The sequence below is a fragment of the Apodemus sylvaticus genome, chromosome 14, assembly GCF_947179515.1.
Source record: "Apodemus sylvaticus chromosome 14, mApoSyl1.1, whole genome shotgun sequence".
Classification (NCBI taxonomy): domain Eukaryota; kingdom Metazoa; phylum Chordata; class Mammalia; order Rodentia; family Muridae; genus Apodemus; species Apodemus sylvaticus.
This window is the reverse complement of record NC_067485.1, coordinates 2,425,002-2,444,296: the sequence shown is the minus strand read 5'-3', so window position 1 is coordinate 2,444,296 and position 19,295 is coordinate 2,425,002. Positions and strand designations below refer to the sequence as shown.

At 42.4% G+C, this 19,295-nt stretch overlaps 1 protein-coding gene across 6 annotated transcripts in view; it reads left to right on the top strand.

Annotated features, from left to right (window-relative positions):
• Nucleotides 1-19,295, top strand: part of Aopep (aminopeptidase O (putative)) — a 313,459-nt gene that overhangs the window by 68,711 nt on the left and 225,453 nt on the right. For all 6 annotated transcript variants that reach the window (XM_052156769.1, XM_052156766.1, XM_052156767.1 and 3 more), the window contains 2 exons: nt 10,162-10,321; nt 16,794-17,039. In XM_052156769.1, coding sequence (XP_052012729.1) covers nt 10,162-10,321; nt 16,794-17,039 — 406 coding nt within the window. The remainder of the gene's footprint in view (nt 1-10,161; nt 10,322-16,793; nt 17,040-19,295) is intronic.

Here is a 19,295-nt window from a genome sequence, read left to right as displayed (position 1 = left end):
ACACACCTCTTGTTTTATACCTTTCCCCCCTCAACACTTGCATCCTGCTATTCTTTCTCTAGTTCTCCTGCCCTTTGTTTGTTTTAAACAGGGTCTTATTGAACCTGGAGCTCACCATTTAGGCAAGAGTGGCTGACTGGCTGTCTAGCTTGCTAGTAAGCAATCCCCAGGGATCCCTGCTTTTTCTCAGAAACTAAAGGTTCCACCTATCCCTGTGTGGTCATGCACATTCCTGTGCATGTGAGTGTGGAGATCTTTAACAAACTCACCGAGGATGCACAGTAAAGAAACTGTAAACATGACTACTCATTAGGGGGATGGTTTTCATTGTGGGTAAGAGAATGAAAATATTGAGAGGCTCCTGGAAAGTCCAGAGCAGAGAGAAAAGAAAGCAAACTGGACATGGCCAGAGCTAGGGAAACTGGAGAAAATGGTGAAAATAACAAGAGATAGAGCACAGCCAGGGAGTGTGAGAGAAAACAGGAGTGGGGTGGGGAGTGAGAGAGGGAGGCGTGGGGGGGGCAGGGAATGTGTGAGAGAGCAGGGAGGGAGGGAAGGAGAGAGCAGGGGTGGGGATAAATCATTCCTGTTATAAGGAGGATGCGTAGCTACAGGGAGGAGTCTTCTGGGGATGGAAAGTTCATTTCACAGGTTCCTCGGGAATGCTTATCTACCCTCCAGAAATCCTTCTACAGCCCAGATTGACCTCCTTTCTAAATATATGTACTCCCTGAGACCTAACACCCACTTAGGTCTGGATGCTTTCAGACACCAGCAAACTGCAGCCCTTTGACCAACTCTGTTCACTGCCTGGTTTTGTAAATAAGTTTTATTGGGTTATAACTGCTGCCTGGGGCTTCTTCCAAGCACAGGTGAGTATTTACAAGACTCACAGGACCAGAACCTTTTCTCTACTCCTTTACCAAAAATGTTTTCTGTTTTCTACCCCATTTGTGTATTTTTCAGTCTGTGTATTTAAAGATTATCATTAACAATTAAGAATAATTGGGAGGCTTGGGTAGGAGGAACAAGAGTTTGAGGTCAGCCTAGACTGTACAGTGAGACCCAGTCCCCCACAAAATTCAGAGAAATTATTAAACTTGGCATTTTTGCAGAAAATGTTCACACTTTCAGGAGTATTTGTGGGCCTTTTCTCTTGTTTAGAATTCCAATTGAAGGCAAAGTTTTCATAAAGAGATCCTCACTGAGGTTTGATGTTCACACTACTTACACCTTAGCCTGTATCACAAAACATTTACCAGCTCAACCTGAGGACCAATGGAGGTAGAAAAAAAGGAATAACTCTCCTCCCAGAGCTGAAGTTTACCAAAGGACAAGCAGGGAACCATATTACTAAAACCCATGGATAGGACTTGAGTGGTTGTTACAGAGTGTGGGCAGCATTCACAGCTGTGTCTGTGGGCTTCAGATGAAAGGAGTGTGTGGTAGATGGTAGGGGGTGGTGATCTCTGTAGGCCTGCTTTCTGGGTCCTTGACTCTGTTGTGTAGTCTCTGGAAGCACGAGCAACCAGCCAGTCTTGTTCCTGCCCATCACAGTGACACTCCATCAGTCCCATTAGCACATTTATGAGACACCAGCTGATTTACTGAGAAGGCTCTCAGCAAGCAGGGAACTAGGCTCAACCTGGGAGCCAATCAGAGAAATGACAGTAGCCATTCAGCAAGAAACACAAATCAGAAGAGAGCCCCCCTTCCCCAGTCTGTGTCCCATGAGGACATCATTCCTCCTGATGGTTTTGAAAGGAAGGCTGATAGTAGAGGACCGTTGGGCGATGAGCACCATAAGAATTTTATTAGTTAAGTAGTCATTCTTTTTTTTTTCTTTCAGAAAGGCCACAGATGAACTTGTTTAATTCATTTTCCTACTCACCTTCCTCACCTTGAAGCCATATGGCAGAATTCTACTAATATAGTACATTGTACAACGTCAGTCTCTCTTTGTCTCTACCTGCTATGCTTTGTGTTTAATAGGACTCAGAAATGTATCTGTTATGACCTCTGAAATCAGATTGAAGGAGCTCCTGGCAGAGGCATTTAAAACCACGTAGGTGATGACAGAGGCAATTCCATGTTCATTGCTTCCCCTGTTGCTGTTTTCTATCACTACATGTTAAAAAAGAAGAAAATCACCATGCTACCTATCACTTTCCTCCAGTAATTTTTGTTTGTTTCTTAAAGATTTTAAGTTGTGTTTACTAGAGTGTGGTGCTAGCAGAGGCCAGAAGAGGGTGTCAGATCTTCCGGAACTGGGGTTGTAGGTAGTTGTGAGCCCCTGAATATGGGTGCTGGGAACCAACCGTGGCACCTCCGAGAGCAGTGTGTACTCTTAGCTTCTGAGCCATCTCTTCAGCCTCCTGACTTTATTTTTGTAAATCTAACTTGGCATATCTCTACTCCTCAGATTAATTATTTTTCTAGGATCTTCCCCCTACCCCATCCCCTTTTTTCAAAAGAGTGTAAACGTTGTTTCACTTTAGGCAAAATGTTACTCTCTGTCTGGACTGTGTAATATGCCAGCTCTCTCACATTCTCTTCCTCATGATTGGGAAATTCCAGGAAAATGATTAAGGAGCCAGACTCTCCCAGACAAAAAGCCAGCCTCCTCCTGCCCCACCCCAGCTGTCCTATTTTGATGGCTCAAAATAAACAGCAGTGTTAAGAATGCTCCACATTCTCTCCATGTGAGAAGGTAGTAAATTAACAAGCTTTGGGGGTGGTTATGATTAAGTACTTTCCCCACAAAAAGGAAATGTAAGGTAGAGAAAGTGTCCTAGTTTTGGAAGTAGAACCTTGATAGTGTATGCAGATGCTGGTGGGGTGGCCATGCTTGGAGAGAATACTTCACAGTAAACATATTCCTCATTTCCAGTAGACAGCTGCCCCCAGGCCAGGGCTGGGTTTGTCTCTTCTATTGCTCTGTGGACTCAGATGATGTCTTACACTTTCCAGGGCTTTCATTTTGTCCTTTGTTGTTCACTGGCTTACTTGTCTCCTCGCTCTGCTCAGTAGACACGGAGTATGTAGAAGTTAGGATTTTTGCCTCTCAGACCACAGTGCTTCTGCCTGTATATGTTTTATTCAGCCATTCTCACTGGTGTAAAATTTTGTCTTGGATTAGACAATCATGAATGTTTGCATGCACGGCATTAATGGCATTAATGTTTGTCTTCTGACCAGCCATCTGGAAAGGTGGTGTTCAGCCCACTGATGCCCTTTGTGTTTCAGGGGAGCTATGCATCTGCATTATAGTCATGTACATCCAGGAGATCTGGCAGACTAACAAGACTGGTGCCAGTGTTCCTTTAGGGAAGCCATGAAACCATGGGACACTCACAATCTACACAGCACCTCTCACTTCAGCAGGTGGCGCTCTTTTACCTTTGAAGGTTATTCTCTCCTGGTCTCCTGTGTCCAGGGCTATACTTCCTGCAGAGAGAGACCTGAGACCTCTGTATAGGGTGTCATTGGCCTGTGAAACCATTGTCTGGCCTGGTTTGGGAAGGCTGGTGTGCACTGGCCCACCTGATGCCAGTATCAGCCCTCGAACAACAGTGAGGAAGACCAATGTGAACAAGGCTGTGCCAGAGGTGCCAAAAGCTCATAAAGTAGGTCATGTAAATGCAACGCTTCAGTGGGGACAGAATGCTAGGTTCGCTGAAGCATCTGGGGATGGAGAAGGATGCCATGAGGGGAAGAACAATGAAATGAGGAGCCTGCGTTCCTTCTAATATGTACATAGTGCTTACACATACTCCTGTGATATTCATATTTATATAACGTAGTTATCATATACTCATAAGTATTTTTGTATTCCTATACAGCTTGCATTAGTAATGATATTCCCAAAACATTACTGCAATATGGAACAGCTTGGGTAGGAAGCTCTGAAGAAGGGATTGTGGCTAGAGAAATAGTCTTAAGGTAGGAACTATATTAGATCTGGGGAGAGAAACATGATATGCCATATGAGAGCACACTGAGTGGGCATCACTGAGGGCTTCATTCTGTTTGTCTGTGCTGCAGCAGAAAGCTTCCAAGGTTACATGAGTGCTTCCGGTAGGAAGACTTTGAATGCCCTTTTAAATTTTCAGAGGAAACAACATGTTTGTTTGTTTGTTTGTTTGTTTGTTTGTTTTTAAATCTCATGTATCTGGCTGGCCTTAAACTGTATTTTGTTTATCGTTTTTTATTCTTGTTTTATTTTTTTAAATTGAGACAATATCTCATGTTGATCAAGCTAGCCTCAAGCTTACTATGCAGCCAATCATGATCTTGAATTTGTGTCCTGCCTTTACCTGCCAGGTGCTCACACTGCAGATGTGAGCCACCACACCCTGCTGAAGCGGTGCTGGGGAGTTAACCAACTTAATTTTCCTGTATACAAGGCAAGTGCTCTGACAATTTAACAACAACCTTTTGTCACTAACTCTTTAAATATCAGGCATATTTTTCTGTGCAGAAGTAGGGTGTCGTGTGGTGGTTGTTGCCTTTGGAGTTTCAGTGATGTACTAAGTACGCAGGACTTGACTACTCATATTACCACATTAGTTTACTATTGTTAATTGGTATGACAAAAATGTGACTACAGGACTTTGATTTTTCTAATTTTTTCATTTTATAAAAATGCCTGACTCATTTTTAGTAAACTGAAATGTGTATACTTCTGACTTACTACACCATTGGAAATGTATGTCACTAGATAAGAATGCCTTAGAAATTAGAGCATCTGAGTTTAATAGTATTAAGTATTAATAGTATTTAATAGTCTAAGATGTGTGCTTCACCATATTAACATTTTATCAAATAAATTTATTGCAAACTAAAAAATAATTCTGGCTCAAATAGTGAATTTTTTCACAAGCGTAAGCTACAAAATCACTCTCACATTCCCTTGGTCCCCTGATCTCACCCACCGAGCTGAGGCTCACTCCTTGTTATATTTGCCTCTCCTCACTGGTACCTTACTACCTCCTTATGAAGAGAGTCTCCAAAGCTGTTCTGAGGACAGTTTTCAGAGCAGTGAATGAAACAGTGACTAAGGTGATAGTGTTACCATTTCTAGGTTATGGTATACTTACTTTCAGAAGTAAATTCTTATTATGGCGTATTTAGTAGTGTGATGGGCATCAAACCCAGAGCTCTGTGCATTCTACATGAGTATTCATAGCTGAGCTGTATCTAGAGCCAAAACCAACTTTTTAGATCATCTCTTTTGACTTGAAAATCAGCCCCTTTCAAGTCCTGTTATCCTTTCAAAATCCAGTTATCTCTAAAGAAATTTTCAGTCCTGTTTTGAAAATGAGCATGTTTATTTGAGTCTCATTGTTGCTGCTACCATGCTTGTAAGACAGATGTCTCGTGGCACAATAGCCTTGTGAAATTATTGAAATGGGCCTTTAAATATATTCTAATTTAAGAAAATGGTATAGGGGTATACAGTATAAAGAGTTCTGTTCTCTGTTTGAGAGGGGCTCATAACCCACAGTTATAATATCTGTGTGAAAGGAAAGATGAGCTTGGCTGCTCAATCCAGAGAAAGGGAGCACCATTAATTCTGGGTGTTTCCAAAGCCCTCATCTCTGCTGCCTTGTTAAGGAGTCCAGGCCTGGCTGTGAAGCCATCCAGGAGAATAATGGTCTTCTGGTTTCTACAGAGGAAAAAACTTTGGGCTAATGTAAGTACAGTGTGCTCTCTTTGGTTTGCAACTGGTCCTGTGAGGGGGTTGGGTACAAGTACATTGAATAAAAAGGAAAATGAAGGCATTCACTGTCTATTTCATGGAGGACAGCTCACTGAAAGTAAACTCCATTTAAATAGTCTCCAAATGGCCCATTCTATATGGAGTCATGCAGGATGCCCCCTTTGGGCTGTCACTCTCCTTTAAATGGATCACTTTGTTTGCACCGCGTTTGAATGCCATTCAACCTTAAACCCCAAACGTGGGCCTCGTCAGGTCATGGTTTCAGGGCACATGTGGCAGCCATACCTTCAAACCTCCTGCTTCTGCCTCCAGAAAAGTCATCCTGAATGGCCAGGAGAGGCATCTGTAGAGCAAAGTGGTTTAGATGATGACAGCCCAGTGACAATAACAGGGACAAACACTATGGTCAGCACTGTGCCTCAAGACTTGTACCCCATTTATCTGCTTTATTCCTCACATGGTTCTGTGAGGTAGGCATTATGATTGTTCCTTTAGTACATACGAGGTGCCCAGATACACTAACATGCTCCAACTAGCAGGCAGAGAACAGGAACTGGACCCTACCTGTTCAGAGCCAGCACTGGCCCATGGTTTACTGTAAAGAAATACACCCTCATCAGTTCTAACTACAAGAAAGGCTGACTGCAAATGGCAGGCTTTCCAGAATGTGAGCCCTGCTGCCTGTGCAGTGCTTCCCTGGATGTAAGTAGAGATTGCAAGACTCACAATACACTCACCCAAGAGCAACACAGAACAGTTTTTGATTCCTGGTGAGAATTCTGGAAATGCCCTCATAGTCCAAACTGAAGGCCCTTCCCAGGACACAGGAAGTTCTCCTATAGTTCAAAGCTGGCTCAAACATTGTCCAAGATCAGGACAGAAGTTTTTGAGAAGCTGCTCCCTAAAAATTCTGTAAATTAACCAAGGTCTTTGGAGCTAGATTCCTAAGAGCCAACCAGCTTGTGTGTCCTGTGATGCCACTTGGGCTGAGCAAATTTTTTCATTTTAAAATGAAATAGTCTCTTCCAAGTGAGCTCTCAGAAAGAGAAAATGCAAAGCCTTCACAGCTACGCAACAGGAAGCTGTATGCAGCTCTTCAGACACAATTGCAAGTACAGACAGATACAATTACAAGTTCAGACAGACTCTTGGATTCTGATGTCCCCATGGCACTTGTTTTCAGTATGCTCCTACGGTCCCCAAAATAACAAAATACAAAAAATAATGTGATTTTCAGTACATAAAAAAAATTTTCTTTCCATTGTTTTAGCTTCAGATAAGACCTTGAGGGAGCGGTGGTGGCTCCAGCTGTCTGTGCTGGACCCCAGCAGGCTTGCTTTCACAGTCTCACTTCGGATTCCGTAGTATTGTAGCTGCTAACTTTTTCTACGTATTTCCACTCCTCTCATTTGCTGTGCCTTTGTATCCCATAGTCTTTGCTACCTCACCTTGAGTGCTAGGTGAAGTGTCATGCGATTGGTCCCCTAGTTCTCAGTGACCTTAGAAGTGGTTTCAGTACCTGAACACCCAGACATCCCTAAAACTAGAGAGTAAAAGAGCAAGTTAAAGTTCAGTGCTGAGCACGGGCAAAGGCCTGGTGGGTGCAGCGCGTCATCACTGCCCACTCCTCACGTCCAAATTCTCCATCCCACTTGAAGTCGTGTTTTATCATTTTAACAGTGTCTCAAGACTGGAAAATGTTCTTTTTCTGGGTGTGGTGACTCTACTTTGCAATCTCAGGACCTGAGCTAGTTAAGACAACAGTCGCCATAGATTAAAGGCCAAAGTCAAAAGGAAAAAAGATGTTTTTAATGATTTAATTTCATTTTACCTTAAAATACATTTAGGTGCCAAATACTTGCTGCTTCTATTATACTCTCTTCTCGGAGAGGAGTCACCTTGTTTCTCCTTCTCATTGTACCCCTGATTCAGAAATAACCATTTTCAGGTAGGCCTTCCCGCACACACCTATAAGCCCAGCAGAACCCAAAGCAGAAAGAGCTCTAGTTCAAGGCCAGCCTGGGTACTTAGTGATATTCTGTCTGAAAATAAAAAGCAAAAAGAAGGCTGAGTATATAGCACAGTCACCTATGGGCAAAAATAAATGAAATAGCTACTTCTAATTCTTACCTGGATACTTACTTGGTGCAGTGCTTCCTGCCTTGCACCCTTGATAAGGTGCTTGTTATGCAGATCTGGGCCTTCCCAGTGTCCTATCTTCTCTTTGTAGGTCACATTATACGAGTCTTATCAATACTTCAAGTTTGTGTTTGTGAAGAGCCAGAGGCTTGTAGAAAAGCTATGGCTGTAACATTTGTGTTCCTTCTACTTGGAGTTAATGTGTTTTGGTGTCTCCCCACTCTATCTTCTTGGATTTCTGTGTATTTATCGGCCCTGGACTCTTGGTCTCTTGGTCTCCTGAGGGGCTCTCTCTGGGTCCTTAGTTGGCTTCTGTGGATGTGTGGTCTGCAGGCATTCTCATTTCTCTCTGGTCTCTTGAAGCATATTTCTGTGATCTAGCAGTTTCTGAAGGATATGGGTATGTAAGAAGTAGATGTTTTTAAGCTCTGTGTATCTGAAAATGTAGGATTTTGTCTTTATTCTCCTGCTTCAGTCTCATACTACTCTTGATATGAGCATCTCAATCTGTGTCTCAGGTATTTTTTGTCTAAAGTTTCTTGTTCCCTTTTGGAGCAATACCCTGAGTTCTACGCTGACAGTTCTCTCCTTCTTCCTTGGAGGAATTCTATTACATGGGTGTTGGGCCTTTCAGCTGCACTTTCCTTCTCCCTTATTTTTGTTTTGTTTTGGCTTGATTTGATTTGACATTTTGCTTGACCCTCTGGGAGATATTTTCACCTCAGTATCTTCTCTCATCCCTTTATTGGGTCTTTTTCCCATTAAGCTTTTCTTTATCAATGATGTGCTTTCAAATACATTCTCTTAATTCTGAGGGTTTTTTGTTTGTTTGTTTGTTTTGTTTGTTTGTTTGTTTGTTTGTCTGGTGGCTTTAACATCTTGAGTGTGCTCACTGTCCTCCAGGTGTATTTTGTACTTACTTTGTTTTCTCAGTCAGGCTTTCTGCAAGTGCCTTGAAGCACCTTGGTTTGTTAAGATTCAGGAAGAGAAGTTTAAGAAACAGACTGGCAGTTCAGAGTACACACACAAGTCAGCCTCACCACAGCTGATCAACAGCTTCCATGTTGTCAGGCCTCTGCTCTTGAAGTATCTGTATGGCTGCTTTTTGCTAATCCCAACGTTCTTATGTAGGCCAGGCTGGTCTAAACTCAGTATGTAGCCAAGGACAAGTTTGAATCTCTGATCTCCGTGCCTCTATCTCTCGAGAACAGAGAGATTACAGGTGTATGTATATAAGGCAAGTATTCTTAACACACACACACACACACACACAGAGAGAGAGAGAGAGAGAGAGAGAAGAGAGAGAGAGAGAGAGAGAGAGAGGAGAGAGAGAGAGAGAGAGAGAGAGAGAGAGAGAGAGAGAGAGCCTAAAATAAAGTCTCATGTATTCCAGGCTATTTTCAATCTTGCTAAGCTTTCCATATAGCCAAGGGTTACTCATTAACATGCCTGATTCTATGAACTATCAGTTTATTGCAGATTCTTGGATAAGAGTGTCATACTAAATTAGAAGATGTGTTCAGGTTTTGGAAACAGGAAGTTTACTTCCTCATCTTTTAAGTTAGAGAGACCTAGCATTATAAGTTATCAATCATTTATTTGGGAAAAGCCTTCTCTAATCCTTCTCTAATGTCTAGACCAAATAGAGAATCCATTTGAACTGGGATGGGAATGCTTGGTACCAAGAACTCTCTACTTTTGTTTTGCATAAACTCAGGGATGATAGGGTGATCAACTAAATGGATGAGGATAAGACTTACATTTCCACAGTTAATTGGTTGTAAAGTCAGGACCAAAACCTAGGCACTTCCTTTCCATAATTTCATGCTTTTCTACTGTATCCATCTTAGAATGAGTTTAATTAAATTAAAAAACAAATAGATTACAGGACAGAAGTGATCATTCCTCACTTATTTATTTTTCATCAAATAGCAGCTGTGTTTTCTTTTTCATGCCAGACATGGAGAAAAAGAGGATGTGTTCTTATATCTGTGGCATCCCAGGGCCAGAACCCTTCTGTGTTTGCGGATAAGTGGCCACTTCAGCACCACCCTGTACAGTTAGCCTTACTGATCGCTTCAATCTCCTCTCTAGGAGAGACCCAGAACTCCTTGACTGCTTCAAACAGCATCTTTCTTATACTTTCCCTGAGCCCTGTACTCGTGCCCTCTCAGGTGGCATGACCTGTGTCAAAGATGAGGCATGGCCAGTTTGTCCCACATGCTCTGTGAGAGAAGAACGAGAATTGAGAAGGGTCCAGAGCCACACAGTACCTCATGACAATTGCTCTCTGTTTACAGGATACATGAGCTGGCATTACTATGTAACCATGCCAATGCCAGCCTCTACCTTCGCAATTGCAGTGGGGTGCTGGACAGAAATGAAGCCCAAGACTTCCCCATCAAGTGATCTGATGACTGACCACGCTCTCCCCCTCCCACGATCAGAGGCTGACTTCAGGTTTGTGTTTGGGAATTTGCTGACTTCACTCTAAGGCTCTGAGTCATTTCTGCTGAGAACCTGGGCAGGGAAAGGCCTGCTGGGAAAAAGAGGGTTGGAAGGCAGAAATATGGGCTCATGAAGAAAGAAAGAAAAAAGCAGGTGGATGGGAATCTTCTGTGATGCCAGGAGAAGCATTTCTCCATGCTTGCTTAAATTAAAAAAACTTCTGATTGAGCCATCTGTCTCCTACCCTTTAGAAGTTGGTCATAGTATCTGGTAACAAAAAAAAAATGGCTAATGAAGCAAAGGCGCATACTCAAAGGAAGAATACAGTGAAAGACTCATCCATTTGACCCGAGGAGGGCACTGAGTGTTTTAGCCCAGTGTTAGCTCCTGGTAGTATGTTGTGGGGCAACCTCTTCAGTGGTGCTCTGTGGTCTCGGGGAACACAGGCTACAGGAAAACTCACGTAGTTGGGTTAAGAGATTCCTGCTGAGTCAAAGCCTACTAACTTTTTTTTTGTGTGGAGAAGAATTCAGCATTAGGTTTTTAGACATTAGTATAGGCTATTACATAAAGACAACCCAGAAGAATGATACAGATGTTTATTTGATCTTTGAAATAAGACTGGGTGACAGGGCTTTGTTGGTAGAGTCCTTACTTCGCAGGCATGAAGCCCTAGATTCTATCCCCAGCACCACATAAACAGGTGTGGTGGCTTGTACTTGTTATCCTACACTTAGGAGGCAGAGGCATTGAGGTAAGAAGGTAAAGTCAATCTTGGATACATGGCAAGTTCAAGGCCAGCCCTCTAGGAGACCCTGTCTCAAAAACACAAAAACAAAAAAACCCAAAGCGTTAACTTAACAACTAAGTTAATGTTCTGTACTCATCTGTCTTTGCTCTGCTGCTTGTCTTCTCACCTCAGTGGCGATGGCAGTGCCCTCAGGAACTGACCCCACGTGGTTTCTTCTCTGATAGGCATACTTCCTGCCTACATTATGCTTTCTTGGCAGCATAGAGATGGTTTCTACCTTTTTCTCAGTAATATGTCAAGGTTGGAGTGCCTTTCCTAATGCCTCTACTTCATACAGTTCCAGAAAGATTATTAGCTTTTATTTGTATCCTTGAAGGGGAAGAGGGGAATTGTGGACAGAAGTGACCCACACTGCTTTCACATGGGAATATTTAACTGTAAGTGAGACTCTCTAGTATTCCCTTCTCTTGCTCTGGATCTACATGGTAGATTTCATTTTGTAATTATAAATAGCCCCAATTTCTGAATGAGGAAGACAGGGGCCCTAAAGAGTGACTTTGACTTGGTATGAACAAGAAATGTTCCTTCTTGCGTTAGAGCACTAATATGCTGCAAGGTTTGCGACTGTCATGTGTCCTAACTGATCCTGACCCACACAGAAGCCACTGGCTGTCTGCAGGCAGTGTCCGGGGGTCATTTAGACCTGAGGAGAGACTAGTAAGATGTGTTGGCTCTGTTACTTTTGGTTATAAATGAGGATAAAGAGGCTCAGACATTAATTTGTTTATTTTCCTACCTACTGAGGAATACCACCTGTGTTCGTTTATACTAGGTCTAATCTCTAGAAAGGTGATTTAGACTATTTCCTAGAGATGTTTAAAACCTGAATATAAGGACTGAGCATAGCTGGAGAGATGGCTCAGCAGTGAAGAGCACTGACTACTCTTCTGAAAGACCTGAGTTCAATTCCCAGCAACCACATGGTAGCTCACAACCATCTGTAATGGAATCCAACACCCTCTTCTGGTGTGTCCAAAGGCAGCAATGGTGTACTCATATACATAAAATAACTAAATCTTAAAAAAAAAAAAAGAACTGAGCAATTTCAGAAGGTATCTTGGAACCACCTTCTTAGGTTACCATCATGCCCCAGCTATTGATACTAAATGGAGAGTATCCCCAGAAAAACTGGGAGATGGTTCAGAGTAAAGGCGCTTGCTGTCAATCCTGAAAGCCTGAGTTCATTCCCCAGAACCTACATATTAGAAGAAGAGAGTCAAGTCTCAAAAGTTACTCTCTGACCTCTGACCTCTGCATGAACTCTTTGTTGTCACATACATACATACATACATACATACACACACACACACACACACACATACACACAAAATGTAATTTTTAAAAAAGAAAGAAGATAGGGGGGCCCTTGACCTTGGATGATATCCTATGGCAGCTTGACAAAGCCACACTTTTTTTTTTTTTCATTTTTGGTACAATGAAGACTTTGTTTGTAGGTTTTAATGATGAAGAAGTTTACCTACAGTCTTAGGGCTCATTGATCATTAGGAGATGAAGACCAAGAGATTAGATAGGGTTGGGCCCTCTTGCTCAGAATAATTGGAATCCCCGTTCATTTGTCTCTGCCATTGTGAACAGAAGAGAGCATGGCCAGGCCAGATGGGGGAACTAGGGAAAAAGAAGCAGAGAAACTTCCTTTGTGTCCTAGGGAAGTTGAACCCCGTTCTTCTTTTGCCCTTGTTTGCTAGGAATGAGTTGAAGAGCATACAGAAGGAAATGATGGCAAAGATTTGGTCACTAACAAATTGAACTGAGAGAGTACATGGATGCCAGGTTTCCTAATACTTCCATGTCAGTTACCAAACAGGTTACTGACTGTTGCACTGGTTAACAGAGGCCAGACAGCAGACTCCAGAAGATTATTCTTGATAAGGGGGTCCAAAAAGGCTAGCCAATCAGGGGAGCTAGGGGAGGTCACATGTCCCACTCGAGGAAATGTGTTGTTTTGTGCAAGGATGGGGGGGGGGTAGTGTTGTGGAATGCTCTCTTCACACTCTTTTCCATGACTCACAGTGCACACTTTCTTTTTGATTATCTGCATGTTTGTCCATCAGAAATGTACAACTAAGCCAGGCAGTGGTGGTGCACGCCTTTAATCCCAGCACCTGGGAGGCAGAGGCAGCGGATTTCTTAATTTGAGGCCAGCCTGGTCTACAGAGTGAGTTCCAGGACAGCCAAGGGCTACACAGAGAAACCCTGTCTCAAAACAAAAACAAAAACAAAAACAAAAAAGAAATGTACAACTAATAAAGCAATAGTTTAGAGCTCTCAATTCTGCCATGCTGTCACATCTCATATGACCATCTCTAGTAGTCAACGTGGTTCTGCTTATCCACCACATCCCTGGTTTCATGGGCTAAGCAACTCTGTTTTGCCATCACACCTCTGTTGGTGTTTCTGGGCTTGCTCTCATCTGGTGATGCCAGCCCTCTTGCCTGAGTGTTCATCTAGTTTCCAGAATTTAGCCAAAGGATTGGTCACTGAATTTTTAATTACCATTCAGATGAGCTAAATTAGCAGGGGCAAAGAACTCCTCAAGTGCACTTGGGATGAACATTTTAGTAAACCCACAGACTAAAGACATTCGATAAACAGTTCAATATGCATTAATTTTATTTAGTTTTAGCTACAGAAGAGCCTTGTGTTACATTAAACCTCTCAGCCTTCATTTGGGGTCATACAGCTTATGCTTGGCATGGAAGCTTGGCTATCCTTCAGTAGAACTTAATGAAACTGATTGAAAGCATTGAAAAACTGGCACCATGTTAAAGACATTGAGATGACTCGTTCTGCAGAAAGGAAGACTTGGGGTGGGGAAAATCTGACTTGAGAGTAGTAAAAACTGAGGGAAGTCACTATGAATGGAAGAGAAAGAATCTCCAGTTGCCACTGGATCTGTGCTAACTGTTGATTACACATGCCCCAGATCCCCTTAGCTGCTACATGAATGAAGCTTTGAAGTAAATGGGCATAGAGTCATCTTCTGTATGTAGAAACCTTAGGGAGTACTGTGTGCACAGCTAATTCAAAATATTCTGTCATGCCACAGAGTTCTCTCCTATCCTTCCTACTCTGTCTTCTCTTCAGGCAGCCATATTGGTGAGAATGAGGGTGGGATGAGGCCCCAAATACTGAAGTCCTTGCCTTGGTCATGGCGGGTCCTCTGGTCACAGCATAGCCAATGAGGCCAAGGTGTATTGATCTTTACCTAAGACCTCACAAGTGGCACTCCTCCTACAGTTCTGTCACTATCAAGAGCCTCATTGACATAATTTGCCCATAGCTTGATTGCTTTTAAGTCCTAAGTTTTATGGAAAATGCGATTAAGTGCTACATCTAACAGTAATCATCATTAGTTTGGTGAGTGTTCATATAGGCCTGGAAAGAAAATGATTCATCCTTTCCTTTGAACAAACATGTTTGTTTGGTATACCATTTCCACCTTCACTCTGTTCCCTAACCTCTAGTTTTCTTAGGTGTAAGAGATAGTCTCCCTCCATGGGAATAAGCAGTTTCTATATAGCATGCTTCCCTGCACTGCAGCATAATGATGTTTAGACTTAAACTTATTTCCTAGCTGTTTCCAGAGAGTTCTAGCTTTAGATAACAGGCTTTGAAGCCCCCCCCCTTCTTTTCAGGTTTTTGAGACAAGGTAGCCCAAGACATGTAGCCCAAGCTAATCTAGAACTGACATAGTCCAGGCTGGTGTCAAATCCACAATACTTTTGCCCTGGCCTCCGGAGTGCTGGCGTTCTAGACATACTAGTCCATGCTGTTGTCCCACTTGGCTTCTGAAAGCCTTTGGAGTGGTAGGTTTGAGGCATGGTCTCATGGAGCCCAAACTTACCGTGAACTCCTGGTTCTCTTGTCTCTACCTTTCAAGTGCTGGGGTTACAGGTGTATGGGCATATGCCATGGATACATGGTCAACTGGAGCTTGTAAAAGCTTTTCAGTAGAGAGTATGTGAGCTTAAATTACCATAGGACATTGTTTTTCTGTGTGAATACATTTTTAAAAATTCACAGAGGCTCAATAGGTTGGCCATCTTTGCTCCTCATCTTTAGGTGGATGTTGTAACCTTTTTAGTCGGATGTTTACAAACAGACACTTTTGCTTTCTTTCTCTTAAGGTGATGTTATGAGTCCAGGACTTTGGCTTTAGTTCAGTGTTAGTAACTCTATTCTTTCAGTCACTTTATCCTGGCAGTTTTATAGCTCTCCATTTTTTTTTTTACCTACCCCCAACCATATAGCTGATATCAGCTGTATCCTTTAACCGGCCTCACTGGGGCTGGTTATTCCTGAAGCACGATGGTGGAAGGTGAGGCTTGTTTCCATAGCTGTGTGTATCGCCTGACCACAGAGCTTGGGTGCCTGGAAGACACTTCATAAACCTAAAGAAGAATTGTTGCAACCTGCCCAAATTGAGGCAGGCAAGCACTTAGAGATTCTTCAGTATCTGTGGTGAATCATGGCAGTACCCACAGCTAGAATTATAATCTGCAATTTAAGGTTACAGGGTTTTTCCATTGTGTCTGAATAGAGGGCATGTTAACAGATGAAAAAATAGAATTCTCTTTGATGTTGGTTTCTTTAGATATATAAGTTCTCTTGAGGCCTGTGAGTCAGGCCCTAGGAATTTTCTTTCAATTCCTCCTTTGCTGTTCAGGGAGTAAACATGTCAGATGGGGCTAGCTGGGCTCTGCCCTGCTTCCTTAGAAGGTTGATTTCATTAAATTTATACTGAAAGTGCATTAGAAAGGGACCAGAGACATAGCTCAGTTGGTAGAGTACTTGCCTAGCATACAGGAAGCCCTGGGTTCAATTCTTAGCACTGTATAAACCAGGCATATGCCAGTAATCCCAGCACACAGGAGTTCAAGGCCATTTGCATCTACATGTTGAGTTTAAGGCCAGCCTGGAATGCATGTGAACCTGTCTCCAAAGCCTAAAAGTGTTTTGAAAAAAAAAATGCCAGTGCCAGTCTCTGGCAAGTTTTGTGAAGGACACCTAGATTGCTTTTTGATAAGCTGGTTTGTGATTTTTTTTTGAATGCTACTTGTGATTATTTTTTTTAACACTATACCTATGACTATTGTTGGTTCGTTGCCTACCTCATCCCAGGTCACTTATTCTAGGATTTTCCAAGATGGAATCTTTAATTTGCCTATAGCCAGGTACATAGCAGCTCATACCTGTAATCCCAGTACTTGAGAAATAGATGCAGAAGAATCAGAAGTTTAAGGGTAGCCTCAGCTATATCCTGAGTTCAAAGCTACCTGAGCTCCCTGAGACCCCAATGAAAAGTCAATAAATAAAATGACTATTGTATCTTCCCCTCTCTAAAAAAAAAGTCAGTCATTTGAGCAGTTTCTCTCTGATGGTATTTGAGTTCACATTACTGAAGGTAGAATTTGCTTTAATTTGGGTGGGAGAGTGTTTTATTGTTTCAAATCTTGCCCACTCCTGACCCCCATAATTCAAAAATAAGATCTTTACTTTCATTAGCTTAGATTGAAGTCACTCAATCACTTCATGCACATCAATAAATATTTGACCTATAATTTTCACTGCTGTCCAAAAGCAGACAAGCCAGTAATTGAAATGAACCACCTTTTCTGATAAGCCTGTTTGAACCACTGTCTTCTTTTGCAGGTGTGATAACACCTGCAGTCATATGGAATACCCTTGCCGGTTCCAGAGTGCATCTGCTGCTGCCCAGGACATCATTCCTTATCGAGTGTTTGCCCCAGTGTGCCTTGAGGGTGCCTGCCGAGAGGCCCTGCTGCGGCTGATCCCTCCTTGCCTCTCAGCTGCACACTCTGTCCTGGGAACACACCCTTTCTCCCGGCTGGACATTCTCATTGTCCCCACCAACTTTCCAAGCCTGGGGATGGCCAGGTACGCTGCTCAGCACGGAATGTGGAACATGCTTCAGAAGTCTAGGAACTAATAGGAGAATATTTTTCTTAAACTCTGTCAGCAGTTTCATTTGCTTTGGATAGAAGGGGTTCCTTGTTCCTTCCTGAATATCTTACTGCTAGCTTCAGGGGATAGTTTTCATGATTGCTCAGTTGTTGTTAGCTTGGGTGATGAGAACTTACTGCTAATGAGTCCAAGTCAGACTCAGAGCACAGTAACAAAACCTGGTCCCAGGGCCACAGCTGTTCACCTAATCCTGACCAGCTGCCTCATCCATTCTCACCATTGGTCACAAGGCTACAACTTGAGTGCCCCATGTCAGAGCATGAATCCATCCACACTACTGGAAAAAACAGCTAAAAGCAGATGGCTTACCATGGGGGAGGGACATAATAACTTGCTCCTATTGTTAATACAGTGAATGAATTATTTTTACTGTGCCTCCATCTGATCCTGACAAGAAAGTAGAAACTTGCTAGCTGACCCCTTTGCCCTGTCAATTATAGCTGTGCCCATCAGCCCCACTGTGTGTTCACAGTGATGGGAGAGCAGCTCTGTCCCACAGAGGAAAGATGGCGCGTGAACCTTGACTATGCTTCTGTTTGCAAATCCTAATCACTAACAGGGCTGTGCTTGACTAGGGTGGGAAAGCTCATCAGACATGTGGCTTTGAGTTTTTCCCTATTAGTCAAGGAAATTCTTGCTGCCAATTAATTTCCATGCTTTTGAACAGCTGTCATTTATGGTGTTTTCCCAAAAACAAGGCACACATTCTTGGTAAAAGCCTTGAGTAGAAAAGAACTGTCCAGAACATTTGCTTTTGATCTTTACTACACACACACACACATACACACACACACACACATACACACACTATACACACAAACATATACACACACAATCCACACACAGACACCACATTTTTAAAGGGATATCTGGCTTGCTGTAATCCTTGAGGAGGTCTCAGAAAATTGTTTAGACTGATTTTTATCCTGTATTTATAAAGATAATGGGAATGTAAAAACTAGGATAATTTTATATGTGTGTGTGTGTGTGTGTGTGTGTGTGTGTGTGTGTGTGTGTGGTTGCATGCCTCATATAATTATCTTGATGTCTATATATAGTTTGTCTTAACAAGGAGACATCTTTGGTTCCTTTGAAGAGTCTCCTGGGCTTAATTTAAGCACTTATTGGTGAAGAAAGGGTTGCTCATTAAATGCTTCTCATTTGTATATAGTTTAGAGGGTCATATTTGTTTGGGAGCTTTTAGCACTTTATGAGCATTGTTTTTCGGGACATATTTGCTAACAATCCCATGTTCTAGCCTGGGGGAACCAATGGCCAAGTATTTTTCATACACAGACCTTCTTGACAGCTTCGTCATGACAGCTGCTTCTAGCAGCTCCTACAAAAGTAGGATGTGCTAACCTTGCAGACCATTCTGTAAGCTTTTCCTTCCAAGTCTGCATACCCAAGCAGACAGATGGTAAGATTTTTGCTTTTTGAAATATTTAACATGAGTTAAATATTCTTAATGCTGTATTTTTGAAATAATAAGTCTAAATACCTGAAGGCCAAAGGGTACTGTGCACAAATGTCAAAACTGGGGTAGTGGCAATAACTTAGCAACTGTGAGAGTGCTGTTAGGCTTCAGAACTGGTGAACTGTGCGGAATTCTCAAATAGATCCTCCAATCCCACCCTACCTTTCCTTATTAGTCAGGAATAGTCTTAATAGGTCTAGTTAAATTGTTTCCTGCATTTTGCTACTGTTCTTTGCATTTGAACTGTGGAAGGGTGATTTTGGTGTTGTGTACTCCTAGTTGGGGTACAGAATTGGGGGTGGACTTTTGTTTTTTCAAACTCTGACTTATATTGATGACACTATGTAGACTTGACCTTACAGATCCCTGCGCTTTGAGCCACATATATAGCTGAGTAACTGGATGACTCAACGAGCTCCTGGGTCCCCACCTCTTTATCTATGCTCAAGGCTCTGCTGGAGCAAGATGGCAGGCATGGAAGTCAACTCATGCCCCAAACACGGATAGACTGTCAAATCCAAGAGGATGAGAAACCAAAATTCACCATGTCCTGATCATTACAGTATTCTGGAGAATCAAAGGACTTCTTGGTAAATTGACTGACTTTTCTGAGTCCCTGTTTTCTAAACATGTAGCAGGATCATAAATTCCATAGATTTGGACTTCTTTAGCAATTACATTTTAATTATAAT